The sequence below is a fragment of the Drosophila montana genome, unplaced genomic scaffold (genome assembly GCF_035044405.1).
Source record: "Drosophila montana isolate Dmon_TW-CO22-7 unplaced genomic scaffold, ASM3504440v1 contig_1268_1, whole genome shotgun sequence".
In the NCBI taxonomy this organism is placed as follows: Eukaryota; Metazoa; Arthropoda; class Insecta; order Diptera; family Drosophilidae; genus Drosophila; species Drosophila montana.
In genome coordinates this window covers 57,821-80,325 of record NW_026996247.1, presented here as the reverse complement: position 1 = coordinate 80,325, position 22,505 = coordinate 57,821, and the positions used below count along the sequence as shown (strand labels likewise).

At 35.0% G+C, this 22,505-nt stretch overlaps 1 protein-coding gene and 3 long non-coding RNA genes across 7 annotated transcripts in view; 3 read left to right on the top strand and 1 right to left on the bottom strand.

Annotated features, from left to right (window-relative positions):
- Nucleotides 1–769: 769 nt before the first annotated feature.
- On the top strand, nt 770–1,238 carry LOC135427288 (uncharacterized). The gene is made up of 3 exons (XR_010436025.1): nt 770–866; nt 937–996; nt 1,069–1,238. It is a non-coding gene; the product is annotated as an uncharacterized LOC135427288 (long non-coding RNA).
- Nucleotides 1,239–4,255: 3,017 nt separating this feature from the next.
- On the top strand, nt 4,256–16,371 carry LOC135427253 (transforming growth factor beta regulator 1). Its single transcript, XM_064680670.1, has 2 exons — nt 4,256–4,415; nt 15,582–16,371. Exons 1-2 carry the CDS (start codon nt 4,353–4,355, stop codon nt 16,329–16,331), a joined length of 813 nt encoding a protein of 270 aa, XP_064536740.1. The 5' UTR covers nt 4,256–4,352; the 3' UTR covers nt 16,332–16,371.
- LOC135427271 (uncharacterized) overlaps nt 4,298–22,505 on the top strand; it is a 33,231-nt gene continuing 15,023 nt past the window's right edge. Inside the window, exon 1 of the long non-coding RNA XR_010436022.1 lies at nt 4,298–4,313. This is a non-coding gene — a long non-coding RNA (uncharacterized LOC135427271). The remainder of the gene's footprint in view (nt 4,314–22,505) is intronic.
- Nucleotides 11,257–20,758, bottom strand: LOC135427263 (uncharacterized). Of its 4 annotated transcripts, none has more exons than XR_010436018.1 (6): nt 20,510–20,658; nt 20,272–20,450; nt 20,148–20,200; nt 19,893–20,071; nt 11,556–11,660; nt 11,257–11,494 (listed from the first exon to the last, which is right to left on the bottom strand). It is a non-coding gene; the product is annotated as an uncharacterized LOC135427263 (long non-coding RNA). The 4 variants fall into 4 exon arrangements; XR_010436019.1 differs by having other exon boundaries at nt 11,259–11,494; nt 19,893–20,048; XR_010436021.1 differs by lacking the exons at nt 11,257–11,494; nt 11,556–11,660 and adding an exon at nt 13,996–14,782.

Genomic DNA, 22,505 nt, shown 5'->3' with positions numbered 1-22,505 from the left:
GCCCGATAGGGTAGTTGGTACGAGGCTACGGCCCGACAGTGTAGTTGGTGCGAGGCCACGGCCCGATAGTGTAGTTGGTACGAGGCCACGGCCCGAAGGAGTAATTAGGGTGAGGCCACGGTCCGGTAGTATAGGTGTGCAGAAACCGAGTTAGGCATGGTTAGGTCAGGATACTCACCCCCCTTCCCCCTTAAGCCCTCTCTCCCAGCGAAATTATAAATATCTTGTAACTCGCTAGACCTGGTAAGACTGAGAGTTATACCCCGGCCAGTAGCTTCTTTACAAGACTTAAAAAAACTGGTTGGTCAATTTGCTTAAATTTGATGCGTAAGGTATTGAGGGCCATTATCTCTAAGAAAAAATAATAGGCTTCAAGTGCAAGGCTAATTTTTTACGGTCATTTTGTATGCTGCTGCACTGTTGTACAAATATCTTTGAAATGTGCTGATCGGTTTCTATAATTTTTTCAAGAATGGTTAGGTGCAACTATAGGCTTTAATAGTGTTTAAGAGGTATTCGGGGCCATTATCCCCGAATTAAGATATTTGTTACGAAACTGCTTGTTTCTCTTTGGGCCGCGCCGGCAGGCTCATCGGTTTTCTGGGTGTAGTCTCATTTCTGGCCCGCAGTTCGCACAATCGATATCAACAACTAGAACATCTGAAGCAAAACAGACCTACACTACACTATCCAAAACGAACTACATAACCGGTATCGGACCCAGCGTACCCGCCCTTTCTGAGACGATCACCTGATCTCGTCTCCCTCATTTTGGCCACTAGATGGCCTTCATCTGCCCGTGTCGGCAGTAATGCCCCCTCTACCCATCAATGGATATTAAGCCGGACATCGTTTTCCTTCAGTATGTGCGTATGATTGGTTGCATTTCTTATAGTTATTAACGATCAATATCTCTTATCTCATTTATTATTACAGGATATCCTCACTCTGCTATTTATGATTCTGTGCAAGCTGACATTTCTCTCATTTCAACAGGTGCGTATAATTATTTGCATTATCTTATAATTATTGACAATTAATATTAATTTCTAAAATCTCATTTTTTAGAACAACAACAAAGAAAGGGCTTCACTGAAAGCTTTTGCTAACCGCCGCTGGGAACCTCGTTGAAAGGAAAATTTATATATGTATCTTAATTTGTGCGATTGACTCTCAACATATTCATGTTCGTATATACTAGGGATGATTGGTACCGTTATTTCTGTGTCACAGTGACAACTGTGACAGTTACAAAAAAATACCAGTGACAAATAATAGCGACTGTTACTCGACTTGTGGGCGCGGCGTTTCTTATAAAAAAAAATCTATATAAAAAAATAAACAAATAAAATTTAATAATGTTATGCTCTATAAAAAATTTTTTTTTTATACCCTGAACCCATTAAAAATGGGTAAAAAGGGTATAATGTATTTGTGCAAATGTATGTAACAGGCATCGCCGGCCCCATAAAGTATATATATTCTTGATCAGCATCAACAGCCGAGTCGATCTAGCCATGTCCGTCTGTCTGTCTGCCCGTCCGTCCGTCCGTCTATCCGTCAGTCCGTCCGTCCGTATGTATGAACGCAAGGATCTTAAAACTCATAAGAGTTAGAGACTTGAAAACTGTAGGTCCTCCTAGTCCCCGCGCAGATTGAGTTTGTTTCCGATATTCGATAGCTTGCCCCATTTCCAAGTAATTGATATCAAAATCCTGTTTCTTGCGCAGTTATGGTAAATAATAAGAGCTAGAGTCGCCAAACTTGACATGTAGCTTCTAGAATAGTATATATATAAAAGTATCTTTCATTTTATAGCTCATTTTTTCCTCATTAAGACTCAATAAGGTAGTGCAGACTGCTGCACACAAGCTCATAAATGCTTCTATTCATATACAAAATACGCAAGAATGCGTGAATAGCAAGTCCAAAAACTTTTAAATGCACACATGCCAACGCTTAGGTACCCTTTCGAACAAGAACGAGCTAAAATTAAAGAATTTCGCATTGACTTGGCAAACCCTTTCATTATTTCATATTACTCGTCCCGTCAAAAGGGAAGAAATGCCACCGACTTTTGAGAAAAATTGAATTTGTGGGCATTTTTGCTTGTGCGGACACATATACACACAAACATTTAAACGGTACCTAGACATAAAGAGAGCATTGACAGCACTGAGAGTAAATGCGAGCGAGAAAAAAATAAACAGCGATGCCGTTCTATCGCACAAATCATATGGAAGAGAGTAAGCCAAAGCAGTTTCCTGTAGTGTAAGCGATCAAAAGACATCATATGTATATCTTACTCGCTCGTTGGACCAGATGCACCGATATTTTTTGTGTCCACTTTGGTAACACGGCATGTCCCATCTATAGTGCCAGTACTCAGCTCTTCGAAGAGGCACAGTACTCAGCTATTTGAAGAGTACGAAATGAACAACCTGAGTACAGAACCTGTTATTAAGACTTCAAATATACAACAATAATACGCAAGCAGCAACAAGACAGCAACCCCAAAAATTAAAAAACTGCAAGTTTTTGAAATGTATAAAATATGCTGAAAAGTTAATCTTACATTATATTAATATATATATCTATAACATATCTATAACATTGTTCCAGTCATTTGACATATCGTCGTTACAATCTCTTGGTGAAATTTTTGGTGTCAATCTTTTTAGTAAACAACGACCAACAAGTAGACCCTTGCTTTACTATTCGTGAACGACATAGGATGATTTTTTGTCGCTGTTACTTTTGAAAGGTGTAACAGCTGAAACTAGTTTCTTTTGAATACAAATGGTATGATGGAAATATTCTTACATATAAAAATTTATACGAATTAAATCGCATAAATACACTTAGCCTACCTAAAGAGCTCTCTGGTGTGTTAAGGGCGATGTAAGTAAATGATTTTTTTTTATATATGTTGATATATGTATGGATGGTGTGGAATTCAAAACAACTTTCCCCACTTTTTTCTTTCTTTTTTTAGGTTTCCCTAGCATTGGCCGTAGCCTTTGGGTCCTCCGCTTCCTTGGCAAGCTGTTAAATATATGCATGCCCTTTTTCAAATAAAATATTAATTTATAGAGAAGGCAAAAACAAACTATTCTTAATCATACAACTATCTCTTGTTCTTATTTTAGCAACTCAAATGGGACCCAGAGTTGGACCGCCCTTCGGGCTGCCTGGTCCCTGCCTCTAGGATGGGGTGGTAAAACGCTCTTGGAACGGACTCACTCGATACAGTGGGCGTGGTCTCGCCGGTGGCCGCTTCTTTGCCTATCCTCCGCCTGTCTCCGGTGATAAGTGCGCCGTTGAGAAGTAACCTGGCCTAGGTGACCTGCAGGCTTCCCTGGTTCGAGAGCTGCTTAGACGGCCTGACGTCTTCCGTGGGGATACTTCGTTGCCGGAACTGTCTGTCGTTTTTCTTTTATTTGTCAGCGCAGCTTTTATTTATGTGTTTCGTGTCGCATGTATGTTTAAAGCTTACATTTCAATACCTCGGCACAACTAATTTTACACGGGCTATTTGTTTTGTTATTGTTCATTTTGAGGCTGGGCTGAGTACTAAATGTGCTAATACATTTTTTATGCACGACACGTAGTTGTTCTTTTAATGTTCCACCACGAAATTATACACTCGTGTGTATTATATATAAACGATAAGGGACGTATTATTTTGCCAAACTTTTCCAGACGTTTTCTAGCAGGTCTCGCAAGATATAATATATATAGCCTTAATTTTCGTTTCGAGTGGCCGAAAATTATAAAACGGTGCGCTTGCGCACTACCCGACCGTGTTGTACCGCCTCTCAAAGTCGTCTCCCTCGGCTTTACATTTGCCCTCTTTCGTTCCCCTTTCGGCGCAGTGGAACAGCAAGCCGAGCGTTGCCACTCTTCAATTGATTGGGCGCCACTATGTGCCGACTTCACCCCCGATACTCTGCCAATATGACAAAAAGATATCAGCGAGGCCGCAATCAAAACAAAATAGAATATCGACGCTGCCGATATTGTCAAATGCAACATATTTTAAGAATGGTGGAAACATTTTTAACTTGTTGGTTTACCCATATTACAAGCTGATATTAAAAAACAATGAATATAAACAGTAAATAATTTATTTTTTTGTAACTGTGCATTTAAATATTTTTGATTTTGTGCTTAAGAACATAAATAAAATCATTTAAAAGTGAACGATTCCTTTTTCGATACCAAGTACCAATAATCGACGCTAAGTTGACGCATATCGCAAACGTGACGCTCATGAAAATTCAACCACTTGTACTCAAAATATATATAATTTGGTATAAATCTTTTTACTCACCATTCGTCTTAAAACAAAAATGAAAGCAGATTATAAAAAAACATATAGGAAGTTAAAATGGCGCGTAAAAAACTACCTATTAGTAAGTTGATCGAACTAATGTGTAAATTAATATATATATGTACATATGTATGTATGTATGTTAACAAAGGAAAAATAAATATACCAATAGCTTGTTTATTAAATATTTGATCATCTCTCTATACATCCATGTTCACCTTTCAAAGTGAATAATGACTAAAGAATGTGCCGATCCCAAAATGTATCATATTCAACCAGTTTTGCCTGATAGCTGACTGGTTCAAAATCAGTATGAAAGTATTGTTTTGTTGTTGTTTTTTCAAATCTGTAATTAAAATTATAAGCAAAGCAAGAAACTGGATATATTTACCCCCCTCTTAGACACATGATTTCCGGTTTGAAGGCATGCAAAAAGAATTATGAAACAAGAAAATTAAATTGTTCTATACAAAAACTCATATTCACTCATCCTATAAGAGTTTGATATATGTATGTAGCTATCCGATATCGAACATACTGAAACTAATAAATGCTGACGGTGGTCAAGATACCTTGATACACCAAAACGTTTTTCATACAAGAAGTTAATTTTTGACAGATTATTCCTATGTTAGTTAGTGGCCAAGTTTGATAAATGTATCTTAATAAACAAAAAGTTTTTAATACACGAACCTACTTTTCGACCAATCGTTATAGTGGTCTAATGTTGATGGAACCAAAAAAGTTGATCATACAAGAACTTAATTTTCGATTAATCGTTTCAATGGCAGATAATTGTGATACTCGTCCACATTAATGAGAATTGTATCATATACATATAAGGACTACAGTGAAATTCAAAATGCTAACTTGAGGCGAGACATCTAGATAAACAAAATCGATTTTCATACAAAAACTACATTTTTAATTTTTATAGCAGCTACATACATATATGATACAGTTATCCGATCCTGCCTGCCCGAAGCATGCACCTATTCAAAGTTCCATGGCGATAGCTTTATAGCTGATACTTGTTACAATTATACATATGTATGTACATACATATATGTACGTATATACTTCATGGAGTCGAAGATATGTATCTCCAATGAGTTACCGTTTTCATGACAGAATTATACTACGCTGTACACACATATAAAACGCTTTTTCTTTAAAGTATACAAAAGTGGACAAAAGTATTTTGACAACACTGCAAAATCTGAAACAGCTTATTTCTTCAAACTGAGAGAAGTAATGGTATCCATTCAATTTTAATGAGAGAGACTATATTAAAAGCTTTAAGAGAGTAAAAGATTGGACTGATAACGTAACAAATTTATTTTCTGTTATTATCTGCGTGGCAGATAATGATTTTTTGGCTGGACAAAAGTATTTTGACATTGTTTTTCATACATATTCATTTTCGATAATTCGCTTGCGGTACAAAACACGTGCTATTATTTTGTAAGTGATTTTTCTTGTCTTTATCAATAATTACTGCTTGATCGCATTTTTTGTTAAATTATGGGAAAAACACGTGAAATAAATGAACTTATTAGCAATAAAATGGTCACTAAGTATAATCACTAACCAAATAACATATAGACCGGACAAACCGTACTTTCGATGGTGACATTCGTTATTTATGCGGCTGGTCCAAACTCGCCTTCGTTTTTGTTCGGGTTCGAGACATGCCCGCATGCTCTCAGAGCAAGAGAGTAAGAATACATATGGCCTGTGTCGGGGAACGGCAACGCTGTCTTTTTACTCGCTCACTCTACAAGAAACTGCTGTGGCTTACTCTCATCCATATGGTTTGTGCGATAGAACGGCATCGCTGTTTTTTATCTCGCTCCCACTACAGGAAACTGCTTTGGCTTACTCTCAGTGCTCTTTCAATTTGTCTATGTACCGTTTAAATGTTTGTGTGTGTATGTGTCCGCACAAGCAAAAATGCCCACAAATTCAATTTTTCTCAAAAGTCGGTGGCATATCTTCCCTTTTGAGGGGACGAGTAATATGAAATAATGAAAGGGTTTGCCCCGTCGATGCAAAATTCTTTCATTTTAGTTCGTTCTTCTTCGAAAGGGTACCTAAGCGTTGGCATGTGTGCATTTAAAAGTTTTTGGACTTGCTATTCACGCATACTTGCGTATTTTGCATATGAATAGAAGCATTTATGCGCATGTGTGCCTGTTAGTCCCTGCCTGCCTGTCCGATACAAATTTGACAATATTTTGGGACTTCTGAATTTCGAGCTCTACACACACACACAGAGACACAAATGTGTGTGAATGGGCTGATCATGGCACGCGTTTGATGCGCGCCCTTCTTTTTTAGATTTTGGGTTTGAATTGTTAAATGAATGTTGACCCCTTATAACCTGCAGCAGCCCGTTGGGCCGAAAGGGTAAAGCACCTGCACCTGCATATGAAGGTCAAGTCAGTTATCTTTTTGCTACTTATTCCGTCTCTTTCCTATACTCTGACAATGACATATTGGCGTATTAGCGACTTCAAACTTCTTGACGTCGCTTCGTCCTCATCAATGTATTCAACCTTGCTGTTGAATTTTAAGATACATAAGTTTGTTGATGGCCTAAGTGAGGTGTCATTATCGTAGGTTAATCCAGTGTGTAATTGAAGAGACCGATTTTTGGATTTGTTCTTTCTGATCCATGAACCTATCCAGGTATTGAAACCAGCGAATCCGTTTTATAAGCTCAACTGTTATAAAATGAAAGATTCTTGATCAGTGTATATTATTATAAAAGCAACATGTCAAATTTTGTGACTCAAGCTCTTAAAACCTAAGAGATTTTCAAAAAACTTAACTACTTCTTCGCTACACAGCTACCTTAATACTGTGTGTGTTGTTAGGTACTCTGCTGCAGTACTTTGTAAAGCTGATTAAAAACTTTATGATCTGTCTTTTGATATCATTCCTCTGGCGCTATAAAAATGGCGCTATATCTGAAGATGAAAGCAATTGAGATATTTCCACATTTTTTGTTATTTGCCAAGTCCTTGCTTTGCATCTTTAATATTTTAACATCCCAACATATGAAGCCTAGATCTGCAACCTCTTGAGATAACTTCGCTAATAATTTATGGTTTTAAGAAAAAAATGCAGACTTTCGTCATCTATATTGATGTTAGTGAACAAAAAATTATGCCTTCTTTGTTTTTAAGTAAATAATCTCAACTGAATCTAAGAGTATTTGAGTAACAGAACTCAAAAGGTTAATTTCAAGAATTCATATTCTAAATATATCCAGTATCTCTTTTCATCAATAACCTTCCCTTGATATTTACTCACCTTCGAGTACTAATGTATGCCGATAATGTAAAGCTGTGCATTGCTTTCTGCAATCTATTACAAGCCGAATAATATTATCTAAGGGTGATTAAAATCTCAAATTCTTCCTCAATTTCATCCTGACTCTTTATTTTAAAAAATGCCAAACTTTGAAGATTCGAAGAAAATGTTTAAAACAAAGCAGGCTTAGAAAAATAATTTTTACACTTCACTCAGCATTTAATAGGCAGAAGGAAGCAACTCCGACCCCATACATTTTTTGTCAGCATCAATAGTCGAGTCGATATAGCTACATCTGCAAACATGTCCATTTGTCTTAAATACTAAATGAGGTAGATTTAAATTTAAAATGTAGATCCGCCCGCACAGATTGTCTCTTTTGAATTTTTTTCAAAATTGCATCAACTGAATTTAAAGAATTTGTGATTATATATGCAAAACCAATGTTGCGATATTACCGTATAGTTAGTCATAGGGCTGTAACTTTAGTGTACAAAAAAATTAAAAATAGGTAACCATAGAAAAATGTTTATTTTTATTTTTTGGGCGCTCACTTTAACACTAACTAGGTGACTGTTTCAAATAAATATGCGAAACTTCAACAATATTGTTTCTCACCCCTGTATTCACATCATTGGCGAAATCGTTGAAGATATAGATGATTTGTTTGTGGAATGTTTTATAATTGCCGAGTCCAAGGTTCAGGCATATCACCCAAGTAAACAGCCAGAAATGGCTGTTTGATCACATATATTATTGCATCATCGATTAGGCTCACCTGAGTTGGGCGGAAGAAATTCCAAGTGCGAATTTAGGAAATAGATGTTTATTTAAATGTTTGCTTCAAATTTTAAACATTTTTGTATTAATTTTTGACGACTTTAATATAATTCACACAACGGAATAAATTTCCTCATGACCAAAAAATACGCTATATGTACGCTATTTTTTACGCCTTAACTTATGTCATTAGAAAAGTAGGAAAACAGTATTTATATACACTACTGAAAGCTTTTACAGCGATAAATTGGGTGCGCAGCAACTCGCCAGAAATCCCGTTCATCATGGAATAACGAAAAATTTTGAAAATGTGAAAGGAAAAACCTTGCTTATGAAACATTTTTAGCAATCCAATTCAGCTTCTGGGGGTCCTAAATCTATGAAAAATATTGGTTTCACCAAACGCTATTATAAAAAATTGAATTCTATAGCATAGTGTAATCCGTGTACATATGTTGGTGATCACCGCACACCCCAAATCATGATTATTAAGAATATTTCTGATGTTAACAAACATCATATTGTTGATGGTGGAACCAAAAACTCATAATGTAATTGCAAAAAAACCCCTTCTATGCAACTTAATTTGTACAAAATTGAGATCAGAAAGGAAATCGGAGGACTTGCACGTTCACAACTCAAATAGTGTGAAAAAAATAAAAATTGCAATACTGGTGTTTAGTCGGTAGAAAATCTGTATGTTTTAAGCAGAGGACATTATTTAAAGTCATTAAAACTTTTGTGCCGTCTCGAATCGTTTCTCAAAATACAAAATAGTAATAAGAATGGAATAAGAATAGTAAAAAGAAATAATAAGAGTATTGTTAAATAGTTCCCAAATTACAGAATAAATTATGTTAACAAATACATCTCTAACTAAGTTATGACAAACTTAAGATAAATATGTATTTATTTATTAAAATCTACTTTTATGATTTATTAATTAAATTATTTAAGTAAAGATACAGATGAGGCTTACATTAATTTTGTGAAGGATCCGGCTTAAATTTTCAGTTATTATACCGAGAAACATGAGTGCACAAAATATTTCAACACAAATTATGTACATATAGGTTGTGTTTAACGCATGAAAATTAAGAAAATTACTTTTGAAATATACAGTGAATAGCACATATATACAAAAATTAAAATGTACCCATAAAAACATACATATAGGCACTAACTTCTCTTCAGCATACACTGCCAAAATAAGACCAAGATCAATTTACGTGTGCTAATGCATGAAATTAGTTATTGCACATGTGGGCTTTGCCAAAACAAATTATTTGCCTTTACAATTTAGTAATTGTATTCAAAGTAATATATCTTTCATATAAAACATGCATATCATGGATAAAGTAGAGTTACTTAGCGTCGATCGTAGCTACAAAGCTTTTTTGCTTAATTTCCAACTCAATTGTCATGATTTTGTGTGAGCAGTAAGCACCATAAAGACTGCTGAAAGCCATATTTCTTTGCGATTTCATTAGAAATATGATATGTGAATATAATGATGTCTAACAACCGGGTTTCTATACATTCGATTTTTAAAGTTTATCTTTATACCCTGAAACCATTGAAAATGGGTAAAAAGGGTATAATATATTTGTGCACACGTATGCAACAGGCAGAAGATATCATCTCCGACCCCATAAAGTATATATATTCTTGATCAGCATCAATAGCCGAGTCGATCTAGCCATGTCAGTCTGTCTATCCGTCTGTCCGTATGTATGAACGAAGATCGCTCGCGCAGATCGAGTTTGTTTCCGATAATCGATAACTTGTCCCGTTTCCAAGTAAGCGATAAAAATCGATATCGAAATCCTGTTTTGTGAGCAATTTTGGCAAATAATATGAGCTTCTAGAAAAGTATATATATATCAAGTATCTTTCATTATACCCTTGCAGAGGGTATTATAATTTTGTCTTGAAATGTGTAATGCATAGAAGGAGACATGTCCGAACCCATAAAATATATATATTCATGATCAGTATCAACAGCCGAGTCGATATAGCCATGTCCGTCTGTCTGTTTCTATGCGAACTAGTCTTCCAGTTTTAAAGCTATCTTAATGAAACTTTGCAGAAGTCCCTCTTTCTGCTTCACGCAGTTCATATGTCAATACCAGCTGGATCTGACCACTATATCATATAGCTACCATAGGAACGACCTGTCGAGAAGTAGGTTCTTGTATGAAAAACATTTTTGTTTATAAGATATCTTGATCAAACTCTATTAGTTTTACTATGCTCGTCATATATATGCAAAATCTTATTAAGATCGGACCACTATATCATATAGCTGCCATAGGAACGATCTGTCGAAAATTAAGTTGTTATATGGAAAATTTGTTTGTTTTTCACGATATTTTGACTAAACTCGGCGTTTATGTGTTTTACTATGCTCCCCATATATATGCTAATTCCTATTAAGATCAAACCACTATATCATATAGCTGCCATAGGAACGATCGTTTGTTTTTCACGATATCTTTACCAAACTCGGCATTTACTTGTTTTATTATGCTCCTCATATATATGAAAAATCCTATTAAGATCGGACCACTAAATCATATAGCTGCCATAGGAACGATCAGTCGAAAATTAATTTGTATGGAAAACTTTTTTGTTTTTCAAGACATCTTAACCATACTCGGCATTAACTTTTTTCCCTGTGCTTCTTAGATATGAACATTGTGAAAAGGTTGGGTCTGCAAGGGTATTAAATCTTCGGCTAGCCGAAGATAGCCCTTCCTTCTCATTTTCTGTGCTGCTATTTTAGTTGGTTTTTTCTCATTAAAACTCAATTATTGGTGTGGCTCTTGAGTAGAGGCGGCGGTTAGTTGCGAGTTCGAACCCTGCCAAGGGAACAATTTTATTTATTTTTTTTCATTTTTCTTTATTACTACTAAAGCAAACGAGCGCGTAGCGCGATCTGCATTTGGTGTTGGAAGAAGAGGGTTCAGGGTATCCCCTAGTCGGGAGCTCCCGACTAGAACCTCTTACTTTTTTTTTATTTATTGTTAGTTGTTCACAAGTTATACCTTTATATTACAAACTCTGAAAAGAAAAAAAAGATTTGTTTAAATTAACGTTGAAATAATGCAAATGGATTTCTTACCTTGTATGATACCATTCGTCCATGATAATCAACTTCTTTCGTCGAGTCTAGCCATTTCGAAACATTTCATGGCATGGAGCTTATTGTTTCACCATCTTTTTCAAACTATGATAAATATAAAAATGTAATTATTAAATTGCAAAACTAAAACAATTCATTCATATATTCATAGTATCGTATGTAATATGTGCTTCTAAATAACCATGAAGTAGATTATAGAGATTATAAAACTAACAACCGGTAACGAAAATTATCTTTGACACGCCAAAGTTAAAACTTGAATAATTAAAAATATTCATACACATTCACGCATACAATATTTCAGTCAAAGATGCCTCCTTTAATGCTTACACATTTCATGACGAAATTACTTGTCCACCGAAAACAAGAATATGATCAAAACGGACAAAGTAATGCGTACATACATATGTATGTACATACATACTAAGTGTGTGTGCACTTAGAAAAGCATCCTTGTAGTCCTTCTGGTGTCCAGCATCGAGCATATACTAACGATCTGATGCATCACCGTTCGTTAGGTTTTTCGCCAACGAACGGTCATGGGATGGCCCCCAAAAAAGGTGGCTACTAACGATCTTATGGATTACTGGTCGTTAGGAAATTCGTTAGTGAATGGTCATGCAATGCATGCCGATCAAAACGAATGTATGGTCTAGCTTCGCCTCAAAAATTTTATGAAGACAATAAAAAGTATTCATTTCTTAGATTGTATTGGTAACAACAATATGCATATTCAAGGTCAATGAGCGGCGCGCTCGTCTGTTGTTATTTTTGTAATTTCCTATTTATACCCTGAATACATTGAAAATGGATAAAAAGGGTATGATGTTTTTGTGCAAATGTATGTAGCGAGAGACTTGAAATTTTAGCTGTAGGTCCTCCTAGTGCCCGCGCAGATCGAGTTTGTTTCCGATATTCGATAACTTGCCCTGTTTCCAAGTCATCGATCAAAATCGATATCGAAATCCTGTTTTTTGAGAAATTTCGGCAAATAATTTGAGCTTCTAGAATAGTATATATATATTTTAGGCTTCGCACGACATGCCTGCCGACGGCTGTTCGTTCAGACGAACGAATGGCGAAGTCGCGGCTTGCTGATGCGCTGACACGAGCAACGAAGTTAGTCGCCAGCCTGTCTTCAGCAAAGCTGGTCGATGGTGCTTTGCGTCGCTTCTTTTTCGAAGTACATTGAGCGAAAAAGTTTTAAACTTACGATCGACGCATAGTACTTTTGCTTTATCCAAGAAATGCATGCTATATTTAAATGATACATTACCCTAGATACTAATGATAAATTTTGCAGGAACATATATGAATAAAATAATTTTTTCACAGAGCGCATCTTGTGCAATAACTATGTTAGGAAAATCGCATTGATTTCACTTTTGCTTTTGGACAGTGTATGCTCGAGCGAAGTTCATGTCTCAGCTAATGGCGTGCAATCACCTATGTTTGTATGTGTGAATTATGCATGCATAACTACATTAAAATATGTATATACATATGTGTTGTTATTCACTGCTCTGGCTTTGGCTGGCAAAAAAATAAATTTTCTTAGTTTTCCAGCGCTGATCATGCATGTCCTATCCCAAATTTGTGTTCACATATGAATGCATGTTGTGTACTCAGTCTATGCAAATATGGATATAATTTATTTAAATTAAATTATTATTTTGAAGAAATTAAAAAAATGAGATAAGAGTACAAATTTTCTGTTTCTAAAGATTCATTTTATAAATTTTTTTTTTTGTTTTAATTATTTTATTCTTCGCCGGTAGAACTAGCTACCGACGTATTTAATTTACACTATTTGTATTTTTTGGCACTCTTTTATTTTTTAATAAAATAAAAATAACAATAAATAATTAATCATTTAATTTAAAGAAATTATATCAATATTTGCATCGACTTTAAAAAACAGATTTTCTTCAGAGCCAACCTCCTCACACAACATGCATTGATATGTGAACACAAATCAGCGCTAGAAAACTAAAAAAAATGTATTTATTTGCCAGCTTAAGCCAGATTTGTAAATAACAACACATTCATTCAAATATGCTGTTATCTCTATATATAAAACTGTTTGTCCTGACTGACTGACTGATTGATTGGTGACCAACGCACAGCCCAAACCGTAAGAGCTAGGAAGCTGAAATTTTCACTGTAATTTACATTACTTATGTAATGTAGCTGCACGTTAAGACGGAGTTTCGGAAAATTCCACCCGCAAGTGTGAAAAAATCGCGGAAAACGTTTGTATGCAACTTTTTTGTTTACCATCCGATCGGCCTCAAACTCATTTTTAAAGATCTTTGTTCAAATTCATTTGAGGGGTGTTTCACACTTTTCGAAAAATCCATCCCTCCTTGGTAGAAATATTGGTAAAACATTTAGTGGGTGACGTTTCGCCCTCAAATTCATTTCCAATAATCTATATGAAAATTCATTTGAGACGTGTTTCACACTTTTCGCGGAATTCAAACTTCTTCGGGGGGAATGCGATTTAAAGATTTTTTGGGCGAAGTTTTAAGTTGTGTCAAACTTATTTTCAAAGCTCTATATAAGAACTTAATAAATACGTATTTCAGCGATTTGAGAAAGACCATCCGCAACAGTGGTAAATTGGCGGAAAACGGTTGTATGAAAGTTTTTTGTTTACGATCCGATCCGCCTCAAACTTATTTTCAAAGATCTTTGTTCAAATTCATTTGAAAGGTGTTTCACACTTTTCGAAAAATCCGTTCCTCCTTGGTGGAAATGGAGGTCAAAGATTTGGTGGGTGACGTTTCGCCCTCAAATTCATTTCCAGAGATCTATAAGAAAAATCATTTGAGACGTGTTTCACACTTTTCGCGGAATTCAAACTTCTTCGGGGGGAATGCGATTTAAAGATTTTTTGGGCGAAGCTTTAAGTTGTGTCCGATGTGCTTCAAACTTATTTTCAAAGCTCTACATAAGAACTTAATAGAAACGTATTTCAGCGATTTGGGAAATTCTACCCGCAACAGTGGTAAATTGGCGGAAAACGTTTGTATGCAACTTTTTTGTTTACCATACGATCGGCCTCAAACTCATTTTTAAAGATCTTTGTTCAAATTCATTTGAGGGGTGTTTCACACTTTTCGAAAAATCCGTTCCTCCTTGGTGGAAATGGTGGGCAAAGATTTGGTGGGTGACGTTTCGCGCTCCAATTAATTTCCAGATATCTATAAGAAAAATCATTTGAGACGTGTTTCACACTTTTCGCAGAATCCAAACTTCTTCGGTAGAAATGCGATTAAACAAATTTGTTGGGTGAAGTTTTTTTCCCTTGAAACTTATTTTCAAAGATCTACATAAGAATATAATGAATACGGGAATTTGGGAAATTACGATTTGGGAAATTCCACTCGCAACAGTGGTAAATTGGCGGAAAACGTTTGTATGAAAGTTGTTTGTTTACCGTCCGATCAGTTTCAAAATCATTTCAAATGTTTTTGAGAACATTGATTTTATAACATACGTGCTACGGGCAAGACCGGGCTATACCCGCTAGTGCCTGTATATTCACACACATACAAACATAATTGCGTGCACGGCCCTCATAGAGCCGAAGCTGAGAGTACATTCTATTTTTAGAATTTCGCTCTTTCGGCTGTAAGAGCGCAATGATACTGATTTCGCTTTCGTTCTCAAATTTCAAAAAAGCAAGCTGCATAGCATTTTGTTGTATTGCGTTACTAATCTTAGTGCTTATATTGTCTTAGGTTCTGGGTATCCCCTAGTCGGGAGCTCCCGACTAGAACCTCTTACTTGTTTTGGTTGGCGATATTTATTTTGCGGCTTTTATCATATAGTTGATTTCATTTTACAGCCACAGTCCTCTGAAGATGTGGTATGAACATCAATACTCCTGGCATAAATCCCTAGCTAGTGCTACAATGTCTTAGCCGAGATTTATAGTAACTAACGTTTTGTAATTATAAATATAAAAAATAAATGTATACTTTTTTTTATATATTTTAGGAAAACGCTTCTATTGTTGATGAAGTTTGGCTTTTACAAAAAGAGTTGTCTGCGGCGCGTTCAGAAAGATTATCCTTAATTGAAAGACTTATGTTTTATGAAGGACTAGAAAAGGCTGCAATCGGACAACATCAATATTTGCATGAAAGCCGCGATCATACAAGTAAAAATGTCACACAAAAACAGACTGTTATGATTGAAAAAACAACACAAAATAAATTCTCTGACATATCAACACTACGTGATAAAACCTTCCCTTTAAAATTAAATAATGTTCTCGTACACTCCATTGGTGAAATTGTACCAGCAAATCTCAATTTTCATACGTCGCATTGGATATATCCAGTAGGATATGTTGCAACGAGAATATATGCACACCCCAGAGATCCACGAAAAAAATGTGTATTCACATGTAAAATACTTAACAATGCTGGAGTTCCTCAATTTCAATTGATTCCTGATAATGATTTAGATGGAGTGCTCTTCGGAGAAACTGCTAACAAATGTCATCAAGAACTACTTAATTGTATACAGGGGTCTACGAATGAATCTTTACAAGTCGAATTTAAACCGAAGGGCGAAGTATTTTTCGGGTTATCAAATCAAAAGGTGAAATCGCTTATAATGTCAGATGTAAAAATTAAACAATGTACTAAATTTAAGGGATATATGCCCAATGACAGCGAAATGTTTGAAAATAACGATCCAACACTATCCTTTGCGGAGCTTCAAATTTATCTTAGACAATAACATTAACTTTTTATCTAAATAAAGTAAATTCTATTCCTGATTTTATATTTAATTCGACCGACCGAACACAACAAAAGGGTATCACGGATAAAAATAAACATTTATAAATTCTGTAGCGATTAATAGAAGAGAGAGGAGAGAGAAGAATAATACTAAGATTCCATTATTTGGCTGCCATCATCCATTGCTTGTATAAAGTTAAACGCGTTACCAGTTGACAATGAAGATCAATTGATAAAATGATGTCGAAAATGGCAGTACAATAATCGAGTTTGCGAAATTAACCGTGGTGTTATGCAAATCGAAATGCTTGTGAAATCTTCATTAAAACCAAATAAGCCATCTAATTGTTAATGGAAATGAAGTTGATTCAATCACTCACGTACTAAATTGAATTGGCAGGTAGAAGTAGTGTACCCATTAAGCTTCACGTAACACTAAATCTAGAGCTAAATGCGGTAAATTAACAAGGTGTACAGTAGATAACAAAATATAATTAGTATGTGTCATTACAAAACCTACTTTTTATTCCCTGATCCCATAAAAATTTCTGATCCTATAAAGTATATCTCGGTTAGCATCAATAGTCGAGGCGATCTAGCCATGTCCGTATGTACCTCAGGGAAATAAGTACATATATGTGCATAGACAATTTATTAAAAAAAAAGTATGTAAAAAAATTGAACTCTTCAAACGTTATTTTTATATTGTTGTACTCATATTTATAATATGTTCATACAAAACAAATATTACTTCTTAGGGAATAAGCATATATGACCGTTTCTTAATTTCTTTTAAAGAAAACTAATCCTTTTTTATTTTCGTATATTTTTTAATAGTTTATATGCTCACCCTTTGCTAATATAACTTTATTTAGTCTTGATAGATAAGTTGTTTAAGAGTTGAAGGGTCTATTTGATCCCACACCTTCAGTAAAGCTTCTTTTAGTTGCTTTATGGTATCCAACTGCCGACCACTCTGGTGAACTTTGTTGGAAAGTCCCATAGGTCTTCTATTGGGCTTAGATCCGGGCTGATCGATGGCCATTCCAAGAATGGCATTTTTCTTTCGGATAGAAAGTCTCTAGTTTGCGCGCAGTGTGAATTGGGGCGTTGTCTTGCTGAAAGATTCAGTCATCTCCGTACAAGTCACCCGCAAACTCAATTAGCTCATTCTCCAAGAGTTCTACACATATGTCCGCATTTGTTCTTGTCGGTATGACGCAAATCGAAGACTTTCCAGCATATCCAAAAGCTGCCCAAATCACTAGTGAACCGCCAACATGGTTCCGCTTATGTCGAGCCTGACTTGGTTGTCGTTAAATCGCGCCAATACTTATGGCAACCGTCTGGACCATCCAAATTTTTTCTAGTCCGAAAAAATGACATTCTGGAATTCATGGGTCCAAAATTTATATTTTTCGGCAAATGCCAAACGGGCACATATGTGGTCTTTCATTAGCATGTCGTGAAATTCCCCGTAATACCCTTATTAATAAGGGTCGGTCTGCCGCTGCGCAGAATATTACCGTACTTATCGACATTCTTGAGAAAGTTGGAAATCGTATTTCTATGTCGATTTACTCTTTAAGCGATTTCTGCAATTGTGGTGTTTCTTTGTTTTCTTTATTAGCTTCTGTGTTTCTTAACCGATTGATTAAATTTTTTACAGTAGATCTTATTGTGCTATAGAATTTTTGTATATTCTCATAAAGTCAATTGCATTAAAATTGTGGCTTATATTGGTGGGCAGTATAAATTGGTTTATTTTTTTGATTTATATCTATGAGGTAGTAGCACGGAGGTGGTGATAGCTATAAAATGAAAGATACATGTCACGATACATACACGTCAAGTTTGGTAACTAGTTCTCATAACTTACGAGATTTATTCAAAAAACAGGATTTCGATATCGATTTTTATCGATTACTTGGCAACAAGGCCAAACGGAAACAAAATCGTACTGCGCGGGCACTAGGAGGATCTATACACTTCAAATTTCAGGCTCTATATCAGGTTCTATATCTATATTTCAGGTTCTGATATCCTTACGTTCATACATACGGACAGACAGATGGACATGGCTCAATCGACTCGGCTATTGATGCTGATCAAGAATATATATACTTTATGGGGTCGGAGATGTTTCCTTACGTCTATTACATACATTTGGACAAACACATTATACCCTTTTTACCCATTTTTAATGGGTTCAGGATATAAATATATATATTCAAGTAAATTTAATATTGTTGCCGAATCCGAAGTGCCTCTACACGGGTGGTTCTGCAGAGACTAGTCTGGGTGGCCTCATGTTTTTCATAAAATTAAACATGTTTCTAAACAAATAGCAGAATACAAAGTAGCAATTCATCTAATTAATACTGAATTGATATAATACATTAAATTAATTATTACTGTTCTATGTATTTGCACTTTATAATATTAATTATAAGCAAATGCATTGTTTATAATTAGCGGCTATGATTTTAACTTATTTAAAGTCTTAAATTTGTTATTTATTTATTTTAAAAACTATATTTATTAATTTTTCTTCAGTTCAGTCCGCAACAGAAGTGATACGAAAATTGTTAATAATTTTAATTTATTGAATGTATTTCTGTAAGTAAATATGTCTGAGTAGGAAGTTGATGGCGTGTGTAAGAAATGTGCACGTCAGGATTTGGGAGTTGGCTGATGCCTATGAGGCCAACTCATGGTGGGGAGGGTGTTAGTTAGAGTGGACCTTAACACCTTTTCACCATATACATGTTTGCAGTTTGGTTGATCGTGCGGTCGAAAGGAAACTAAAATTCGTATGTCCGTTTTTCAATATACAGTATTTTGTTAACCAACTCTTGCATTTATCGAGGTCTTACTCACCCCTGGTTGATCTATGTCTAGCCGGCAAATCGATAAAAGGAATGTGAACGATAAAGTCGAATCATAAATAATATCACGGAGTTAGATACCCCTGCTCTCGTTCTTCCAAATTAAAAAAAAAATGCATTTAAATACAGTATTTACACATATTTGTATTCCATATTTATGCCCTACAAATTTTATAAAGATAGGAAAATAAGTATATTATTAAATCACGGCCCATAGTGTGGGGCTAAAGGAATAAGCAGCACAGCCGCACCGAAATTTTTCACAAAAACGTTATATGATTTTTTCCTACTTTCATTGGGTGCTAAAAAAAATGTATTTATAAAAACTGCCAAAGTATTTATAATATGTGATGTTATTTTCTGATACCAAATAAGAATGAATTATTGAATTGATGACGCTTAACAAACCTTGGCTGCGAGCTTAAATATGATCCTTTTCTCTAGACACAATTTCTCTGCTGATCTTGCTTATGCTGCAATTTCACGAGCATATGCATTTTTGTGACTATGGAACTATTGCCACAACTGTGAATATAGGGTTTGGCTTATAATTGCTCAGTACTTTTATATGATATGGCATTCATGAATGGTATATATAGTTTGTTAATATATGTTTGTAATAATGTGGGTGTGGAACATATGTCAAGATATATAAAATCATTCATACACACTTTTATATTTAAATCCTGTTGCATTTGACGTTACCGGCAGCATCGAGGGTTTACTTAGTCGGCGCAACGATTGCCTCAAAATTGCTTCCTTGCTTGTCTCTTTTTGCGGTGACTAGCAATATCTTTGCAGTGTTTCGTCGCCTGTTCCATTAAGTGCTGTTAAAATAAAAAAATGAATTCTATAAGATAAGAAAAAAATTTAGAAATTAAGACACATTGTCCATAATCATAAGTATATGCAACAATAATACGCACCTGGAGAAGAAATGTTCACGTGCATGAGAACTGAATTATCTGAATGGAGACACCTTATAGATTAGAAAGATATAAGAAACATTAATTGTTAATAATCATAAGGAATGCAACCAGTTATACGCACATATTAAAGAGAGAAATGTCCGGCTAAGTCTCACTTGATGGGGAGAGGGGGCATAACAGCCGACACGGGCTGACATAGGCCGACAGGTGGCCAAAACGAGGGAGACGAGTAAATGATCGTCTCATGGTAGGTCGCCTCATGGTAGGGCGGGTACGCTGGGTCTGGAACCGGGACCCCATCTGGAAAAGTAAAGTTAATAAATAGTGTTTTTTTTTGTTAATTTATATTAGAGTCTAACCTTTGCTTGTTTACATTTATTTGTCGCAGCTGTTTATGTTGTTCATTTGTTAGAAGTTTCGATTGTTTGTTATTATCGAATAGTGTTATATAGGTATGTTTTGCTACAGACGTTGTAGTTTTGTTGTTATCGATTGTACGGACTGCGGGCCAGGGATGGGACCACACCCAGAGAAACCGATGAGCCAGCCGGCGCAGACCACTGAGTAACAAGCAGTTCCGTAACAATCCTTTGTTTTGCAACTGTATAATTTTAGATAGAAAAATGAAGATATTTTGTAAGTTTGTTTGTAAGGTCTTTACACTTTTAAATTCCTCAACACTGTATGCGGAATGCATTTTTATCAATGTTTAATATTAATATTTAATATTCATTAAAAATAATATAATAATATTCTCACAGTAGAGACAATCTGAACTAGTATATATCAATGAATGTTAATTCAAAGTATGATATTCAAGTATTGATGATATTTGAAACATAGTCTGTATAAGACCGTTGTTTTCAGATTTACCTAAGATATTCCACACGAAAAACCCTGATAACGTCGCTTTATAGATTTTTATTGTTTGTGTACAAAAACGAATAAAAACTAAGACTATGGACTTAGACTATCTGTTGCCAAATAGTTTAGAATAAAAGATTTAATACGAGGAATGTAATACACCGAATAAGTTATTCTGTAATGATTATTGTAATCATCACAGAGATTTCGGATCGGTCCATGGAGGGCTTAGTTAGATGGATAGGTAAGTCAAATACGGACTTATAAATTTACATTACAATTTACAAACATAATTCTACGGTGAGTTAGTTAAGTAGGAGTATGAAGGAGGGCAAATAACAAGAATTGTTTCTATACAGATTCAATTTTGTTTTGATGAACGAATATTGTGGCGACCACACAAACGCTTCCAAAGGCTTTGGGAATAGAGGATAGTTTGGAATTACTTAAATCACAACCGATTACACCAATGAAAAGCTAATAGATATAGTAACAATCAAAACGATTACAACAATACGGTTTACGGTAGCTATATGATTCCTTGTTCCGATGTGTTTAAAACTCTTGCAGATTATGGGAATCCCATTTAAACTAATAACTGGAGACTTTAGTTGAAATAGTTTCAAAAGGAAAAAAGTTTTTGGATCGATCCTGACCAAAGAGGTAAAAAGATGTTGAAATAAATTGGTGTGTGCTAAAGAGAACGATTTATTGTAAAACTAACATATAGTATAATAAAAATAAAAATAAATATATTTATATGTTCCTTACTGATTTTTTGAAAATATATTTTAAGGGCTGTTTCTGTTCCTAAGGTGAAAGTGAAAACACTTATAATAATATAAACACACAAACGATTTAATTTAAAATAATTATATAAATATTTACATCGACTTAAAAAAGTTCATCGCTAGAAAGCTAAAAAAATTCGTTCGTCGGGCTTTTGCAGAGCGAAGAGCCAGTGAGCTGGCGTGTCGTTTGAAGTGTTTTAATTGTCTTTGGTGGAACCAAGCCTTAAGCATTGAAGTCAGTTGTCGAAAATATATGAAACTTGTCACCAGGAAGCGTACAACTTTGCTTTAAAGCCGCCACATAATAATAAATTTATAATTTATTTTAAATAAACATATATAAAATCATACATTTTAATGGTGCACTAAACTCTTTTTAAGCAAAAAAAAATATATATAAAAAAAATTCAAGTGGTTAAAGGCGCAATTGGTTATGAGGTTAGGGACTTAATCAGATTATAATCCTTTCAAAAATAAAATTGTGACTGTCTTTGGACGATGCCCGGGAAAGCACCATCTGATGTAAAAAGTCCGGAATAGCAGGTGCTCAAAATTGATCAAAAATAAATTGGTTTGGTTGGTTAAGCTAATGTACCCGATGCTTTATTTTCTTGGCAACTGTTTAAGGTAGTTTATGATTTTTGTAATTTGCATGCCCTAAAATTGATCACTTTTTGAACATTTTTATGATACCCTAAAC

Bases quoted from the DNA above. Each gene is read 5' to 3' on its own strand.
- LOC135427253 (XM_064680670.1), top strand. From the start codon at position 4,353: ATGAAAGCAGATTATAAAAAAACATATAGGAAGTTAAAATGGCGCGTA. The intron at 4,416-15,581 runs GTAAGTTGATCG...TATATATTTTAG, and splicing joins GCGTAAAAAACTACCTATTA to GAAAACGCTTCTATTGTTGA.